General features: G+C 38.8%; 1 protein-coding gene across 2 annotated transcripts in view; it reads right to left on the reverse strand.

Annotated features, from left to right (window-relative positions):
- Window positions 1–18881, reverse strand: part of RELN (reelin) — a 276674-nt gene that overhangs the window by 31045 nt on the left and 226748 nt on the right. For both annotated transcript variants that reach the window (XM_030291632.4, XM_072919453.1), the window contains exons 35-45: window positions 18386–18526; window positions 18116–18293; window positions 16612–16696; window positions 13861–14043; window positions 12334–12505; window positions 12152–12254; window positions 9505–9734; window positions 6610–6830; window positions 5496–5643; window positions 1948–2206; window positions 528–777 (exon numbers count right to left, since the gene is read on the reverse strand). In XM_030291632.4, coding sequence (XP_030147492.4) covers window positions 528–777; window positions 1948–2206; window positions 5496–5643; window positions 6610–6830; window positions 9505–9734; window positions 12152–12254; window positions 12334–12505; window positions 13861–14043; window positions 16612–16696; window positions 18116–18293; window positions 18386–18526 — 1970 coding nt within the window. The remainder of the gene's footprint in view (window positions 1–527; window positions 778–1947; window positions 2207–5495; window positions 5644–6609; window positions 6831–9504; window positions 9735–12151; window positions 12255–12333; window positions 12506–13860; window positions 14044–16611; window positions 16697–18115; window positions 18294–18385; window positions 18527–18881) is intronic.

Here is an 18881-nt window from a genome sequence, read left to right on the forward strand (position 1 = left end):
GTATGCACACATTCATACATGGAAACATATAGGTCTATACATATTTATTATTTTATATGGACAATATAAATGTTTGCAGTTGATGCTGCCTTAGCAAGTGTCAGATTTGTGTTGATATAAATGATTTCTTAGGTATATGGGTACAAGTGAGATCAGAACTGAGACTACACTGAAAATGCAAAACCACAAAGCAAGAAACATGCTGAACACCCAGCTGCTTATTATTACACCACCACCCCAAGCAGTGGACATTATCTACTAAATAGATTTGAATAAGGCAGCTGTTGGTCTTTTTCTGAGATGGATTGAACTGCAACTTAGATGCTCACAGGGAATAATTTACTTCCGTTTATTTTAGGCTTCAGATACCTGGATTAAAAAAGATGATGTTACAGTTTCTAACAGAAACACACAGCTTTCTTTTGTTTCTAAGTTCTTGTTATGATGAATAATGTAACCAGAAAACAAGTGAACTTTCCTCTGCAGTGGAGGAAGAGGAATGGCAGGGATTACTAAGAAGTCATTACCATAACAGGAATCTGTGACAGAGCAGGAAGCTGCAAAATCTATTTGCAAGAAGGAGTCTTCATTGACAACGATGTCAGTGGTGACGACGTAGCGGGTGCTGGCTTTCTCAATGAACACCAGAGCATCCCCAGCAGAGCCACAGACCGGCATCTTTGTTCCACCAGGGTGGAGCAGCCACTTCCTACTATCCAGGGTGGTGAAATCATCTTCCAATATTGTATTGCCAGAGATATTTCCTCCAATAAGAATCTGAAACATTAGGAAAGAAATTGTTTCTGATAAGGAAAAATGTCTATAAGTCTTCACAAACATACAAGTTACTCAGCAACCTGAGGGAGGAAGAGATGTACCAGACTATGTGTATTTATTCTGCTGGTCCAAAATTGACATCATTACTTAGTAGAGAATTTTGTCCATGTGAAAGGGGAGTATCTCTTTCCTGTAGAGGAAAGAGATTGGCTCAGTTGTACAAATCTAAAATTCAGGGAGGCGACCTCCAATCTCAATGAAGTAAAACTGCTCACCAAAAAAGTGTTAGCAGAAACAAACTGATTGCACTTTCCTAGTGATTGTTCAGCTCTTCTATTATCTGGTGCACTGCTATCACATCGTGTCAGCTGATAGAAGTGGGGAAATAGCATCTGTTTTTTCATTGACTATAAAACATCATAATTTTACTATTCAACAGCAAGCAAGGTAGAACTATTTTTCATTTGTTATTCTGAATTCAGTTTCTGATTGTTCTGAAAAAATATAACTACATTCCATGAAGAATTGAAACAATGAGTAAATTTTAATTTCTAAACAGAGGGATGGGAAGTAAAATTTTGTAACCACAACATTAAAATGGCTGGTTAGGTTTCTCCTAACAATCTGAACTAACTTCTTTAAAAAAAAGTAATAAATATGAAAGCAAATTTTACTTGGACAACCCAATGACACTACTTAGAGCATAGTAATTTTAGAGATAAATCATTTGTGATCTATACCAAGTCATACAAAGTAATATAATAATCTTTATAGCAGAAAATCCCAAATATGAAACTTTATTTTCATAAAATTGACATTGATATTCACAAGATTGATATTTCCCAATAGTCTTTTTCTATTACATTATACCAAGTCAATTACATATTTGGAAACATTTTAAATGAAGGTTTTTGAAGTTTGAAAACAGACTTGCATTTTGTGTGGTAACACCTCCTGCAATGTGAAGCCGAGGCTCTACACATGTGTAAAAGAATTTCCTAGAATCAAAATGGGCAATCAGTGCCCCTGAGTTCATCAAACAGTAATTGCACTCCAAATACCTTTTTAATAAGCATTTTTCATTGTCTCAGTGAAATGATACATGCCAAAAAAAGAGAAACATTAAGGCTGAATCCAGTCTAAGATTGTGTTAAAAGAAGAATTCCTCACCTGGTCAATCACCCAGGGACTGTAGAAATGCCCATTCTCGGATGGTTGCCACCAGCGAAGCCGCGTGGAGCTCGAACGGGCCTTCAAGGGAATTTCCAGGGCAATGTATCGTCCCACGTTGCTGGAGTTACTGAAGAGGAACTCCTGGAGAAGGCTCCACGTGAGGCCCCCGTTGAGTGAATACTGCAGCAGCACAGGCTGGCTCCTGGGGTCAGGTACCCCCTTGCCACATCCCAGTCTCATGAAGAACTGCACAAATCTAACAGGAAAAATCTTTCCACTTACCAGAAAGATCTATTTTCTACAACATCCTACACTGCTAGCCAGAGAGCCTTGGAGTTTTTCTCTTGACTAGCCCTGTTTTCTAGCTGTAAGAGCCATCTTTAGGAGATCTTATGATTTTCTTTCCAAATCTTATAACTAGACAGACAGGTGGTATGACAAAAATTCATTTTGCCTGTGTGGTAGTTTGCCAGGCATAAGAGGCTGAACAAAGCTGGTCATTTATGTTTTCAGCTTTTGTCTGCATAGCAGATGGTGTTGCAAGTATCAGAAACATAATCCTGCGTGAAATTTTTATCCCTGTATCCCATGAGTACAGATTTTAGTGGCAGAAAAGCAACTGTGCTCTAAGTAGATCATAATTTGCTACGAATTTGCTGAAATGCTTAAATTCAAAATAAGCATCCCAGTTTTCCATTGGCATAAACCAGAGAAAATCTGGACGGGAGAACAAAGCACATTTCACTTTCAGGGATCATCTTGTCCATTTTGTCAGCCTGGGAAATTTGTCTAAATTACACCGTTTAAATGTGCCGGCTTCCCTGAAGCCAGCGCAAGCCACCCAGGGACACCAGTGCTTTCATCCCCCAGTTAATTGGCTTCTCCAAAGCTGCACAATAGACTTGTATCAAACTGAGAAATCCTCCCCGTCAGCCGATGCTCATAAATAGCTCCACTTTGCACTTCGAGTGGAGGGAACCGCGCTGTAATGATATTTACTTACTGGACTTGCAGGGATATTATAAGTATTAATTCATGTTTGCACAGCTTTAGAGTGTTTTTTTCTGTTCTAATTAGTGCTGCATTAGTGCTGCCTGGCTCACGGTTAAATGAAATGATGCAAAAGAAGTTTTATATCAAAAATCTTGTTCTGGTTTGATCTGCAGGTAGATCTGTTGGGAGTGGAGGCTGCAGAGATGCTGGGCAGACAAAGCTCCAATAAAATGCCAGACTTACAAGTAAATTAATTCTAGTCCTCACTGCGACTCAGTTTCTCTTGCTACTTGATATATCTGCTTTTGCTATAGATTATATTCACCTCCATGTCCCAGACATAACATATTGCTTGTGCAGTAAAGGAGCACTGGGTACCCTCATGGATCAACATATCAAATGTAATGGATTTGCTTCACTGCTGGGAAGTCTTTCTGCCTCCTCAGATTTACTCCAACATTCGCCACATAATTCAAATGAAATAAACCCAGGTGACCCTGTCTCTATTGCATCTGATTTCCTTGCATTGCTAGTCTTACATTTCAGATTTTACTAATGTAGTAATAACCCACCCAAATAATTGTAGCAATGTCTAACAGATAAAAAAAAAGTTAAATATCTCTCTTCTTACCCCAAAGATATTTTGCAAAGGCTTTACCTATTTTGTAATGGAAAAGCAAAGTGTTTTCTGTAAATCTAGTAACACTCAAATGTATGGATGTTCTTCTAGTAATTCAGAATCGAAAGGGATTTGATCAGCTGTGATACCTATAATATTCTCTCTATTTCATGTGATGCAGTTTCAGCTACCAGTATCACCATGATGGTGATACACCATCCCCGTGTTAAATTTTTTATGACACAGATGTGATGGCAGTGGATTGCAGAGTCCACTTGATTTGTATCCCCAGGTGCTGAGTGTGGCTTGCAGCACTGACAGACATAGCTGCTTGCCTGTGCTTTTCAGGGGATCTCTTCATAAGTAAAGGGAAATTTTTAATGTGACTACTGAGTCTAGCACCCTTAAAAAATAGTTGCTGTCATCATTCCTGGCATAAATTGAAACTTCTCCCCAAGTCCTGTGCAGAACTTGGCACATCTGTGTCACAGACAGATCTGGTGTGCTTTGCAGGTGGTTTATAAAGTCAGTCTGCAAATGCAGAAAATCCCACTGAAATTATTCAGGTTGCAAAACAGCATCTCCCAGCAATGCCACTGCAGTGTGCCTTGCTGTTCAGAAGAGAACATTCAGTTATTTGGTGATAACGTTGTTTTTCATAATCATATATGCAAAAAATTGAGTGTTCAGCTTTGTTTTCCTAAGACAGAAGTAATTTATCTCCATATAACACCTTGAGGTCAATATTTGCAAATCCAGCTACAGACCATCATGGAGAAGAGATAAATAAACTATAGTTCTTTGAACATGAGCAAGAAAACAAAATTCAGTTCAATTATGGAGTAACTTTTGTATCTTTTGTTAAATAATTTCTAATTTCAGAGTCGTCCAGGAATCAAATTAGTGCCGAGTACTGGGACTTGTTTTCATCAAGTTCTGAAAAAAGTTTGCTGTGAGGAATCTTACAAATTACAGGGGTTTTTAGTATTACACATCAATGAGGTTTAACTAAGTCCTGATCTAAAAACTACATTGGTTAGATATTAGGCCTTTCTACTGACCATGAGTCTTTACAATGAGACCATTATTTAAAGCTTCCATACCAATGAAGACAGGTAAAAAGTAGATAAAATGCCTGTTAAAATGTTTCCCACAGAACATCAGAAAGGAGTAGGGTGTTTATAAGAGATCAGTGAAAGAAGTCTTGTAGAAAATGCAATCTCTTCAAAGTAATAATACAAGAATATCAGCCAAAATGCAGAATAAATTAGAAAACAATGCCTATTTGTTAGCATGCTTACAATTGGGATGGAGTTTAATTAATATTTTTAATATTTTAATGTAAATTTTTTTAATGTGGCTTGCTTAGCATGTCTCACTTATCACATGTCTTCTCTGCAGGCTGTAAAGACACAACATAAACTGTAAATACACTAAAATATTTGGTTTTCAATAGTTGGTGACAGCTTGATGGGAATTTCTCAGTGAATTATTTGAAACAAATGTGCACAATAAGAAAAAAACAAGCTTCAGAAATGCAAGAATTATGAGATGACAAATGTAAAAGTTATACTTTCACCAGATACTCCTCTTTCATCAATGGCTCATAATACACGACTGTGCAAGAAAAGCAGAGCATTTCTCATGTTAATGATTTAGGAAACGAAAGCTTGCATGAACTACTGAAGCTGTGGCATCAGTTTCTGGAATCCTTATTTAAGGGGAAAAAAGCAACATTTAAATGGTTAATGCAATTAAAGTTCAATTTGAATTTAATTTATCATGGTGACAGTGGTTAAAATGGAGCATTTGCTGGTGTGAGGACCACAGAATATGTCAGCTTGCATTTTCTAGAGAAATATCACATATGTATTGTTCTTCAGTATGGCATTTCCTCAATGAAATCCTGAAAGAACTTTTGAAAGAGTGTTACCTGGCTTGTGACAAATCTAGATCTCGAGTCATCAGCATACGTAAACCTTCTTCGTTAAAGAAGAGGTTGTTTCCTCCAGACATGATACCACATTTCCTTGATGGCTTTCCACCACTCACAAGGAGGAATCTATCCGACTCCAGCTGACCTGAATACACAGTGAATACATATTTATGATTTACTCTGAAGTGCTCCTGCTGCAAGAGCGCTACTTCTAGAGGAAGAGAGATAAATTAAAAATCACACGCTGACTGAGAAGTATTCAGTGTTTCCAGTGCCATGTATTCTAGAAAGCTGAATACACACAAATCAAAACAAAATAAGCCCAGAAGTAGGAGATCTGTGATCTTTGTTTCCAGTTATTCACAAGATTTTCCACCTTTCATCATTTATCTTAAGGTAACAACAAAGTACTCAGGTCTATAAAGAAACTTTGGGTTCCAAGTGGTAGCATGCAAGCAAGGGATGGCAAAACTGAACATGAGCAGCAGCATCTATGAAGGGATAAGTTTGGTTCATAGGTGCTGCTTTATAAAACATGCTCCTCTTGCCATGCTTGCTAGCAGGGGAAGCCTCAAAGGGATTTTAGAGTTGCGTGCATGGATGCTGTGTGCACCCAGGCACGCGTGAGGCTTTGAGTTCCCCCCTGCCTTCCCTCTCTTGGGGTCTGCTGTGGCTGCTGAGCACTGGCTCCTACTACTGAGACATTTGGTCTGCTCTGAAACCTTGTTTGCTTTAGTAAGGAGAGTCAGATTTCCCTTGTAGTGAGAAATGACATGACCTTAAAGTCCTCTGCTGTTTGCCTCCCTTGCAAATGCTCTGTCTGCGCTAAAGCCAAACTACCATCAAAACACAATTTGCTTCCAAGATTATTTTCTACATGTGGAGTTTGAGGAAGTTCTGTTTCAATGAAGATTTTGTAATCCAGCATTAACAGTGCATCAGGCATTCACAAACCACACTCACAAACGGCATCTGAACGACTGGGTTCATGGGTTCCCCATGGCATAAATTCTAATCAGAAGCATGCAGGGGTCAGGAAGGCTTTGCTTGAATCCTGGGCTGCACTAAGATGGACAAGCAGTATTCAGATGCCCCCTCCCAAAAGAGATACCTTCAAAGTCATCCTTGAGGAAGTCAGAGTTCTTGGTGCTTATTTTGCAGGTTGGCCCCGAGTAGCCGGGGTCGCAGATGCACTTGGTGCCGTTGATGCAGCTGCCGTGCCCGTTGCACATCTCCTCGCACTGGGGGCCAATGTACACGTTGTCAATGGCCCAGGTCACAGGCTGGGATCCAGCAGGGTAAAATCCTTGGTACCACCTGAACCTCGCCAACCTGAAAATGGCATGAAGTGTACTTATTTTAAATAATAGTTCCATCTTTTCTTTGTATTCCATGCATATATCATATGCACATATATATTATTCTTTCTGTTGGACCTGGTTTGATAAATAGATTAATTCTAGAAACTGACTGCTAAATCTCATTCCTTCAGTACCTCATGCATCTTTATGTTGATGTTCAACCCAAGTACTGGTAGAAATAAAAATAACACTATTCATTAGCTGTAATCTCAAAACTGAATGACAGATATGATTTTCAAAATTTAAAATCCAGCTACTCTTAACTCTATAATTCATGGGGAAGATGAATGGCCATGGTCTGGTGGATTCCCTTCTGCTTTGGTGTACAGTGTATGGGTCAGACCTGGCCACTTTCACCCTCTACTGGAGAGTGAGATTCTAATTCATACTTCCATTGTGCCCCCAGGGAGACCACCTGTAGGGGCGGAGTGGTAGGATCTCACCCTCAATTACCCAGGAAGAAAACATGATCTGTCATGTCACCAGGTAATCAGCTTGCTTTCAGGCAGCTTAATCTTAAACCAGGCTGATATTGCAAGTTGTTAATTTAAACTGTATTCTCCTTTGGGTGCTGTCCTGTCATTTTTAATTCATCTCCTAAGTGCTACTTGCATCAACGCTGCATATGAAAAGGAACCAACTGGGGAAGGAGGGAAAACAAATTGAGATGAGGAAAATACTTGAGAGACTAATTTTATTCCCAGTTGAGAAAATGTTTTAAGGGAGGAAGGAAACCAGAAGATTGAGAAGGGAGAAGCACTTAATTGCCTTGTGTGTTTAATGTTCTTATTAAAGAGATCTAAATTCAGCAGGCAAATCAATTCCGTAGGAAATTGTAGCTGACAAATTCTTTCCCTGGATTTGCTAAAAAGAAATTTTTATGAGGGGATTTAGGTGACAACCAAAAATTGATGGGTGGGGACACTACTAAGTGTCACAAGAAAGATGCCCAAGAACCAGAGCTCTGCTGGAAGTTAAAATCATTGACTTTAATATGCCCTGAGGGGAAAACCATATATGTGAGGCTGGAGGTGTCGTAAGCTCCCCTTGAGAGTAGACCTCTGCCTCACAGGCTGGATTTTCTTCCTGCGACAAGTCAGCTCCTTCTCTCAGGGTCACTCCTGGCAAGGGTGAAACATGACTTTCCTCTGGAGCAGAGAGTGAACCACTGCTTATTTGGGGTTTCTTCTCTGGCTCAACAGGCCCTGGACCTTTCCTTCAGGACATAACTGGAATACTAATTATTACCTACAGCTGTCTGCTGAGAACATATATTCATTTCTAAAATTACATATGTAGTGGAAATAACTTAAAATGTCTTCATCCTCAGTTAAACTATAACCATTTGGCACTTGGGGGATGAAAAGGCTAGGGGATTTTTTTAGAATTGCACAAGGAGAAAGGTTTGGATTTTTTTCTTGTTATTGCAGTGGATTCTGGTGGAGAAATCCCCCTTCAGCCCTCTGGCCCAAAGATTTAATGCACACTACTCTGCACTGCTGGGCTTGGCTGGCTGTCAGCAATGGGCTTCTGGCCTGGTATCCTGGGGAAGGAATAGGAGGGAAGGTAGAAAAACAGGATAGAAGCACTCAGGAGCAGAGGACTAAATCAAAATCCTGGAAGGTTTAAACGAGTTAGGAGTCTGCACAGCCAAAATTTTTATTTGGAGGGATGCACTGATGGCTGCCTAAAGGGTAAAATAATTCTTTTGCACAAACCCAGGAAGTACCAGTGAGCTGCTGAAAGAGATGGCTACCTATTTCATGCTTGAAATGTTAACTGTCATAAACCAGAAAACTCAAGTTTAAAATTTAAACATCTCATTAAATTATTAAACAATCAGTCTTTCCAAACTTGATTCTTATTTCTTATATACGCCTTTTCATACTTTCAGAGGCACATATGGGGTCATTTTTTTAGTGAAGGACCCATTGACTGTAGTAGTTTCGTAAATACTCAGTCTCATAGCTGCGTAGAGTCATGAAGTCTCATAGTTCCACAGCTCATTTTCATTCATACATGCTACAGTTTAATCATTAATGGTATGAGCTTTTACATAAAGTGAATTGATGCTAGATGACAGTTATTTCTGAAAAAGTAAAGAGTAGTGTTTTTACTTTGAAAAGTTACATATTACTATGCCTGCTAGCACATATTTTCTATGCTGTGTTGTCACCCAGTCTGATTGACTGAGTATTTAGATCAGACCATTTCTTCATATTGAAATGGAATCAAGCTTACACTAGCTCACATTTTACTGCATTTTCTTATGAAGCTCAAATTTCATGCAAGCACATCATCAGTAAATTCAAATGGCTGATGCAGTTCTGCAAAGAACACTCAGCACAACAAGAACAGTTTTGCATTAATTTCAACAAGCAACTCCCTTCTCTTAAATTATCACTAATTAAATATATAGGTAATAGGAAATTGCCTGTGGTTATTCTACATCAGCATTAGGCACAATATGATCTGGGCAGTCACCTGAACACTAACTAACATTTAGGGCAAGAAGCGGAGAAAAATTGGTCATTTGGTCTACTCTAATGCTGCAGTTTTTATGCACCACCTTTGTGCTGGGTGAAAAATCAGAAATAAAAGCAAAGCAACAAGCAGCTGGATAGGAACAGGAGCTGGACACTTACCCACACAGGTGCAGTTTTCCAAAGTGAATGACCTCCCTCCTCCAGCCCTGAGTAGTGCCTGCGTAGTAAGTGCTACTTGGGTGATGCTCAGTGGAGCAGAGGGAGCTGAGGTGGCTGCTGCTGCTGTAGCACAAGGGGAGCAGCAGGTGCCAGGTGGCCCCCAGGTCTCGTGAGAACTCCAACTTCACTGGGTCAGCAGAGGAGCTGTCAGTGGTGCAGCCAATATTGATCTGGGGGCCAAGGCATCAAACACAGAAGGTGACACAGGGCAGATTGTGGGACTCCCAATCATTCTTCACCTTAGGCAGTCTTCCCCATTTGGTATTGTATTTGTTTAGTCCAGGAAAATGGTGATTTGGGAATCCATTTAACAACAGGGTCAATGCACTCAGGACATGCTCATGAACAGGAACTTTTGCACATTGCTCTCCTGTCCCTGAGTATATCACACTATGGATTATGATAAAATGAATGTGATAAGAAATTCCCAACAACTTCTACCTAGAGAAAACTGTGAAGTTAATTGGGCTGATCCAAAAGGAGAGCTGCTAACACTTCTGGAGTAAATGCACCAGCTCTTGCAGGTACTACCTGTGGCAGGTACTGAAGTAATCACAGCATCAAGAAAATATACATTATTAAAAGCAGAAATATTAAAACAGAAAGTGCAAACATTAACTTTTTGTTAATGCTGGGCTGTTAATTGCTGAGCTGCACTATGATCCTATTTTATGTTACATATTAAAAAACAAAGCTTATCACCTCAATATGTTCAGCTTTCACACTACCTATTAGTTTGTGTATAATGGCTAAGACCTAGAGCATCATAGCTGGACTGGATTTAGATTCAATGTCTTAGTTTGGCAGCGTCAGATTTCTCAGAGTGTGCTCACAAGATTCCTGATATAAAGAACAGTAGAAAAGGCAAAACATGAAAACCAGTTCTACTACTGAGAAAATACAGACTTTAATACAGAATCTGAGACAACCAGTGCAAATTAGTCTGTTTTCCTGTCTTCTTATAATTTCAAATTGCTTTTGTAAAAGAAGACAAATTAGTTCTTTACAGAATGACTGTCATATAAAATATGTACTGTACTTATCATGCAACAAATAAAAAACAATTGCTGGTGAAATACAAAGCCTGTATTAAAACTATGCAACATTTTAATATTTTTGTATATCTTTGTAGCAAAAAAAAGGTGTCTTTGTAGCATACCGTTCTCTTAAGAAAATCTATTTGTTTCTAAAACACAGTAATGCTAAGAACTGTGCAAAAATGTTGCAAGTGTATCCTACATCAAATTTCCTTCATCACTCTTCAGTGCACATGAGTCCCATCAACCTACATTTGATTAGAAGGGTTGTCTACTCATCTGGAAGCTTAGAGAGACGCCTCACCCAATATAGGTTTTGACTCTTGAGACACAGAGAGAAACTACTGCATTATGCATAACTCCTTCATTTACACTAATGCTCTCAAAAACGTGAGCTGAAAATGATGTTTTTACCACATATGGAAGTAAACATGTAGATTTCATGAGTTAATGCTATTGAGGCTTATGAATATCTTAAAGTCACCTCAAACATTTTTGTCCTACAGGCTGCAATCTATATTTTAAAAGAGGAAATGGCTTGCATTCAAAAATTTATGAATTAGTTGCATGACAAATTGAAGAGTTCGTGCGTACACAGCTAAACCTAATTTTCTTGGAAAACCCTTAGTATCATTTTAGTAATTTTTATAAACTCCTATCATTTGCTGATTATTATGAAGCTCATATTAATGCAACAACATGCCACATTGTTGTTAAAAGCAGACCGGTAACTGTGGCATGGCAATTTTTGTGCCACATTCTTTTCTAGTTTCATAATGGCAGTATAATGACCTCTCGAAACTAATAAATACTAACTGGTTACTCCCATCAATAGCTACCCCAGGCAATGCACAATTCTAGCATAAGTCAGAAACACAGTTTAGTTTAGACTCTTGTGTTGTCACTGGGGTACCTGTTTCCACTGACTAGATGAAACACAAAAATATGCTCCTTATTCATGAGCTTTCTTTAACTCCCTAAAATGGGATGACTTCAGGCCACAATAGCCAAAAACCAGCTTCATCTAGAGCAGCTACAATGTGAGCAAAAGCAAAAGGAAAGCGGAAGCTTGTCACTGAGAAAGTACAACAGTGCAGTTAAGTCAGCAGGTAGGAAAAATTACTTTCTTCTGTCACAGATGAAGTTGTAGCTTTCCACTGGTCAGCTTGTAGAAATGCTGCACTCTTACCTCGAGCAGGCTGTGAAGTGGCAGTTTGGACTCTCACTATATTTTCCTTGTCCTCTTGCCTACCAGTCGTGGCCCTCCAATGCATAGGACATGGACTTTAATGCTATCAGTGCAAGTATATAGGCACAGACATAGTAGTAATTTAGGCTAGAAAGTAGAAGACTTTGAGGCAAAATTTTCCCTTATATATGTATTAAAAGCATCATGATACATTCACATGAGGGAGAGTAATGTCAAATCAATTAGAGGGGAAATTAGACAGGTTTCTCAATTTGGAAACAAAACAGCTGGGCGAGTACAACAGAGCAGAATATGGAAGAACATGCAGCAAAAGGCAAAATAACTTTCTGAGGCCAAGTACCTCAAATTGGATGATAGTATTTTCATTCACACTCAGGTCCCTGGTGGTAATGGAGTGCTCTCCAACTTCATTTGAAACAAATACCATAGCTGAGTCTTCTTCCCTGAAAATCAAGGAGAGAAGTGCTTTAGACTCACTTTAAAAAGTCACTTTTTTCTATTGTATTGCTGAGAGAATCTTACGGAGCTCTTTTAGATGAATATGGGCAATAAAGCCCAATGTTTCCACCAGGATAGAAAAACCAATTGTCCTCTTTAGGACCGAAGTCAAAGGTATCCAAAAGGATAATGGGATTCTTCAGGTTATTTCCATCAATAATGAAGTCATCAATAATCCAGATTTCTTCTTTTTTGCCTACAAAGAAAATGGAAACATTCTATTAAGACCTAATACTAATATTAATAGAGAGCACAACAGCAGCCAGTATTTATGGATTATGTGAAGAGGAAGATGTTAAAAAGTGTGGGATCACTTTTTTCACTTTCTTTGAAAATAGTTTCTATACTGCTTTGCAGCTTGACCCTAAGGAATTAACTTTTATTCCCTAAAATTTATAGAAGTCACAGCAAAACAGAGTGAAAAGCAATAGGTGTCGAACAATTAATCTTCTATTTAAATCATATTTACTTTGAAATTCTGTCATTGCCTTCTTCTATTAAGAATCATCTAAATGAGTAGTTGCTACAGAGTCAAAGCAGCCTGAAAGTACAATTTCATTCTACATCCTTGCACTCAGCAGCTTGTCTGCCTGGGAAGAGTTCTTCCATAGAGAAGGAAACTCTGAAACTCCTCCTCTCCAATGGATTATGTATTCATATACATCAGAAAATTGGTATTCTCAAACTGAAGAGGAAGGATTAAATTGACAGATCTTCTGTGTAGCATTTTTTCATTTATCTAAAAGTGGTTGAGTTCATTAGAGAAGTGTTTAGATAATTGTTTTAGGCAGGATACGTCAGAAGAATGAACTGAAACAGGATTGCCAGATTTTAATTGGCTTTTTTTTGTTAGGGTGTACTAGGAATTTGCCTACATGGAATAAACTGTTGCTGAATCACCATGTCTAAATGATTGCTGGAATTCTTTAGAGCTGTTAATGTCAGTTTCTGCTTGGAACAGTGCTCACAGTAACTGAGAGCAGAGAAGAGCTTCCTTCAGCTGGCACATCTCCCGTAATCAGGAGGAATGAGCTGTGTTCCTCTTGTGGTTTTCAAGTCCTTTTACAATTTAATCAAAAGATTAACTGCTCACTACATACTCTTTCTAAATGGGTTTTTAATGCCTAGTTAATTCTGAGTAAGGTAGGCCCAGTTCCCATTTACACTTGGGACACTTTTGTATAATTGGAGCATCCTAATGGGACCTCAGTGTAAGTGAGAATCATGCCCATTAAAAATAATGAGAAGAACCTGAGTGAAGTTAACTTTATTGGTGTTTCTTGATCTGCCACTCCCTCCAGGGCCAAGGCTGATACTTTTCTACACACAACCCAGGTATGTCAGGTGAAGGTATTACACTCTAAAGCATTCAACTGCCTTTTAAGAACAGTAAACACAATCCTGCAGTAATTCTAATTGAAGGAGCTCAAACACAAAACTCCCATGATTTAAGAGTCTCTCTAATTGTTCAGTTCAAAAAATGCACACTCCTAGAGATGCTGAGCTGTGCAAGCATGAACCTGGACTTCCAGGGGTGTGTCTCTCCCTTACCATTGTTGTAAGGCTGCCAGAGCCTGAACCGCGTTGCGTTGCTCTGGGCTGCGTAGGGCAGAGGAACGTTGATAAAGAGGACATCTGTAGTCTGGGTGAAGTAAAACTCATCTATCAGCTGCCAAGTGATGCCACCATTGACAGAATACTGCAGCAGGATGGAATGAGACCTCTCAGGGGTGCCTGGAGCATAAAGGACATGGATTTATGTTCATTGAAATCCAGTAAGTTCAAGCAAGTATAAATGAAATTATATTGCTCTGACATCCACTACAAAGTATGGGCTTCCTTTAACAACAGCTTAAGCTATTGGGATGTTACATACACATTGTACACATATGTCTTTCTGTGCTTTCCCTTGTTTGTCTGCAAAATGCAAATGAAATAGGGCCCAAATTTACATTACTGTTCATTATACATACAATAATAGTTAATTATTTAGATGAGAAGTCATCTCAGTGTTGTACTTTTTTAGATTAGAACACACCAACTCCTTCTACTACAAACATATACAGTATTTATTCGCTTTTTTTGTCCAGGTGCAAGAAATTATCATCACCATCTGTAGCACCCACAGATAAAGACACAGTCCCCATCCTCATAAATTTATGAGTGTATGGCTTTCACTGCAGACACTGGGATGAGGATATTCATGCCCAGAAATAAGTGATGGAGGGCACTGAGGATATTTATTAGCATGTTTTTACAACAACAAAGCAATATTCTATGCTTTAAACTGGGCCTAAAAGTCAGTGGAACTGACAGTAAAATTTGCATTTTCTAACTACCAGCTCCTCCTATTTTTTTTACTTAGAGCTTTAAAGAGTAAAAAACAAAAGCTCTTTAGAGCCCCTAGTTATTAACACATGCTAATTAGAGCCCAGCACTCATTTTTGATGCAGGTTACTGTTCACAAGCTCAGCCCTCAGTCTATATTGCCTGTGCCTAGATTGCAGTCCAGGAATACCAGTGTCCAAGTGACAGCATCTCTGAACTGAAGTCTCAGTAAGACAAATTTACACTCTCTGCTCCCTTCATGGTGTGGCACAGTGATGTCCCCAAAAACTCAGTCAGGAACCAGCAGAAGGAAAGGACCTAAAGGACAGTTTCTTCATCCCTGACTCACTGTGTGTTACTGTGCAAGCTTTTTCCTTGTTCTATTCTTAAATTAACCACATTTGCTGAAAGCAAAGTGCCTGGTGCACATGCTCCTGCTCCCCTCTGCTCCAGTGCTAATATTCAACCACAGGCTGTGGAGCAGAGCAGGGAAAAGTTGTTTGCAGTCAGGAGCTGATTTCAGCTTATCTGTGGCAATTAACAGTAAACAACACACTGCTTTTAACTCTCACAGCTGAGAGATATGCCCAGCTATATCAATTTGTATTCAACATCAGGGAGCTGTTGGGACTAAGTCCTGGATCCAGCAGTAGTGCTAACAAGTAATACAGATTCAATAAGGAGCAATTTCTCTTGGTATTTCATGGTCTTACTCCTTGTGGGTCATGTCAAAATCCAGGCTTGGGCCTTTGGCTATTCCTGCCTTCAGAGCAATATTTTTACTCACTTTATTTTTTAATATTTTTTCAATGATCATATGAAGAAATATTACCAAGGCATAACTTTGTAAAAGAAGTCTTTGAAAAGACTTCATTTATAAGCATGAAATATTTGGTGTGTTATAATTTTGGGGCATGTTATGTTTTTGGCTATTACAGTTTTCTCTCTTTTTGATAAATAGCCCAATATGTATGATTAAATACCTGTTAAAGAAAATCGATAATAATTCACAAAGAGCTATATTTTCACTCATCCATACACAGATTTGGTTAAGATACGTATTTAGGAAGAGAGAGGGGGTTCAAAACTATTTTAAGCTGTTGGTAACATTGAGTCAGTTAGGGTCTAGTCCCAGAGCACTGAGCATACCACAGAAACTATGGACATCTTCCTTATACCAGAGTGAGAGAAGTTTTTCAACAGAGTTCAGCCTGGAAGTGCCAATTCTATCAGAAAATTTGGGGAAAACTTCTGAAATTGCATGGGAGTGGCTCAAACCTTCAAGCAGTTTAGTGGTTCTCCATCATGCCACTCCAGACTTGGATATAATTATTTTTTAAAGCCAAGGATGGCAGGGCCTTGGAGCAGGGTAAGACTGAATAATTGGCTTAAAAGTCCTTGTATTGGAGGAACTGTCACAAGTTATTTACAACAACACATAAAACTTGTCTTGCAAAGTCTGACTATTCTTTGTATCAATTAAATTGAATGATGGAGTTTCAGTTACCTCTAAGATACCTGCTAGACAGTCAAATTGTAAGAGATTTTAATGCAATGGACTGAATCTAGAAAATGAAAACTACTGTAGTTTACTATTAGTCCCTTAAATAATTTACTGTAGGCAGAATTTTATGACATAAAAAACTTGGACAAATCATTTTTTCCCAACATAATTGGAAATCTCTACAAAATCTTGAGCTCTTTTGTTTCTTTTCTGCCCAAAGACTTTACAAGCTGTGATATTTTTGATGATACTACAATCAATTTTTTTTCTTAGGAGCTGCACAGACAGTCATGTAGGCTGGGAGCAAGGAAGGGATGATGCAAAATTCCAAACAAGCTCCTATATAATCTACCATAAACTATTGATCACTACCATACACTGAAGTTGAAAATATAAATCTATTCTTTTCTGTGTTGCTACTATGTACTAATATAGGTAGTGAAGTGGTAGTAAGTCAATGGTGATCTTACCTTTGGCAATAAATTTAAATGAAAACTGGATGTACACTGTATTAGTGCAGTCTAGATCTCTTGACACAAGCATTCTCAGTCCTTCCTGCAAATACAGAATATACAATGTGAATATCAGTTCTCATTACTGAGTATGTTTTGCAGCTTATTGTTGCTTGGCTGTTGTCTGCTAATGCCTGCTGGTGGCAGCAAGAGGGGAAACTCTCTGTACCCCACCTTTTCCCAGGCAGAAAATGGGAACAGTGGCAGCCTTGGTAAAGTGAGCCAAGATATGACAGAGGTATAACTACATGGTCAGGTACAGGCACAGCTGCAGCTCATTCAGTTTGTGCTCTGAACTCCTGGGATGTGATTGGATCTACAAGCACTGACTTAGACATTTAGTCCAAGCTACTGCACTCCTTTTTTGTGCAAACTGTACAGTTGCCAAGCACCCTAATTTCCAGGCAGGGACATTCCAGCCCTCTCTAGGAGCTCTTTTCTGTACTTCAAAACATATTTTGTACAACTATCCTCTTCTGGGGCAACCTGTTGACCTGTAAGGAAAGGGAGCACACAGGAAACCTCACAGGGAGCCTGAGTCCCTGTCCAGCTCGACTGACAAGCTCACTGTTGTGTGGATCCTGGGGCCAGAGACAGTCCCTGTTCTGCAGAGATCTGGCAAAATACACCTCTCAGAGCTTCCCTCTTTCTCAGACCCATTCCCCCAGGGGAACAATCTGCAGGAACAAGCAATGCAAATTTTAGACAACTCACATCTTGTGATTTGGGATTTAAATAATCTAAAGAGGTTGAACTGGAGTCAAGCTTTTGCAAATAAATACTTCAAAGAATTTATTTATACACCAAACATTATTTAACTTCTCTTTCTGGGGGGCACCCGAGTTCACAGTGTCAAATGAAGACTTGTGTGAACTGAGAATTTTTATTCTTGTGAACAAAAGTCTATTATTGATTTTGTTAAGAACAGAAAAATTCAGAAAATATATTTCCTGGAGTTTTGAAATCTGCAGTCAATAAAAATAAATCTTTAAAGAACTAGAAGACATAAAAATGATAGAATTGAGTAAAATACAGGCAAACTACATAAACATTGATTACACAGACTACAGCTCTGACTCATTTGTATTATTCAAAATACTAAAAAGCCAATCAGGACACTCCAAGATGACTGTAATATGTACCATATTTCCAAATAGTTCACCTCAAGAATCTCAGTGTAGAGTTTCATTATTTTCCTTTGCTGGTCAAGGAGGAGTTTATACCACAAACAAAATAATACACAACCAAGACATGAAACCCATTTGTTCATAAAAAAAAAAAACCAACTGTGGAAAACATGGTGCATGTTTAGGGTAGGAAAAGACAAGAAAAATGAAAATGTCAAATTCTAGCTAAAAGAATTCAATATAAACATATGGGGCTAACAAGAGAAAATTTAGTTTCTATTTTTGACTCTACTGGTTTTCATTTTTTTTTTTTTTCAATGTAAGTAATCTCTGACCCCTTTGAAGATGAGAGCTGTTCCAGACTTGATGGTGTCACCATTCAGGTTACCCCTCTCAGCACCATAGACTTCAGGCCAAAGGTCTGGATGCAAGTTACCATTGAAATCATCCTTCAGGACAGATGGCAGAGGAAGGACAGGGACACAGTATGGACCTCCAAACCCTCTGTCACACCTAGCAACACATTGGGAAGGAAAGGTATTATCCATCTGGCCTGGATAAAACACATCCTTTCTATGAAGCAGCTGGAGAAGTTTTCTACTCACATGCAATGACCCGAATCACAGATGCCGTGCCCTGAGCACATCCAGGGGCATCCTGTAGCCAGGACCACATTATCAATAGCCCAAGAATCAACTCCAGAGGCATAGTTGTACTGAATCCATCTGAACCGTGTTCTGGGAGAGCTGTTAAAAACAAAGGAAATGTATTTCAGGATTCAAAATTCTGATCCAGAAAGTGCTAAATACTAAAGAAAATCCCACAGGCTTCCAAAGAAAAGCAGATTAATACGCATGGCCCACTTATTTTGAAAAGATTCATATTCTAGTGGAAACTGGAAGTTTTAATTTCTCATGTTAGTCTTTTAGGCAAAATTCCAGCATATTCTAAAGAAAGGTGCCTAAAGTGATAATCAAGAAAGAACATTGCTGAGACACTTGTTGATCAACATAGTAGTTGAGCAGAAATTGGTAGTTCCATTAGCATTTGACAGCTCCATGTGCTGCTAGCAGAATGGAAACAAAAAAATTGCATCAGTAA

Source organism: Taeniopygia guttata, chromosome 1A (assembly GCF_048771995.1).
Source record: "Taeniopygia guttata chromosome 1A, bTaeGut7.mat, whole genome shotgun sequence".
Lineage (NCBI taxonomy): Eukaryota > Metazoa > Chordata > Aves > Passeriformes > Estrildidae > Taeniopygia > Taeniopygia guttata.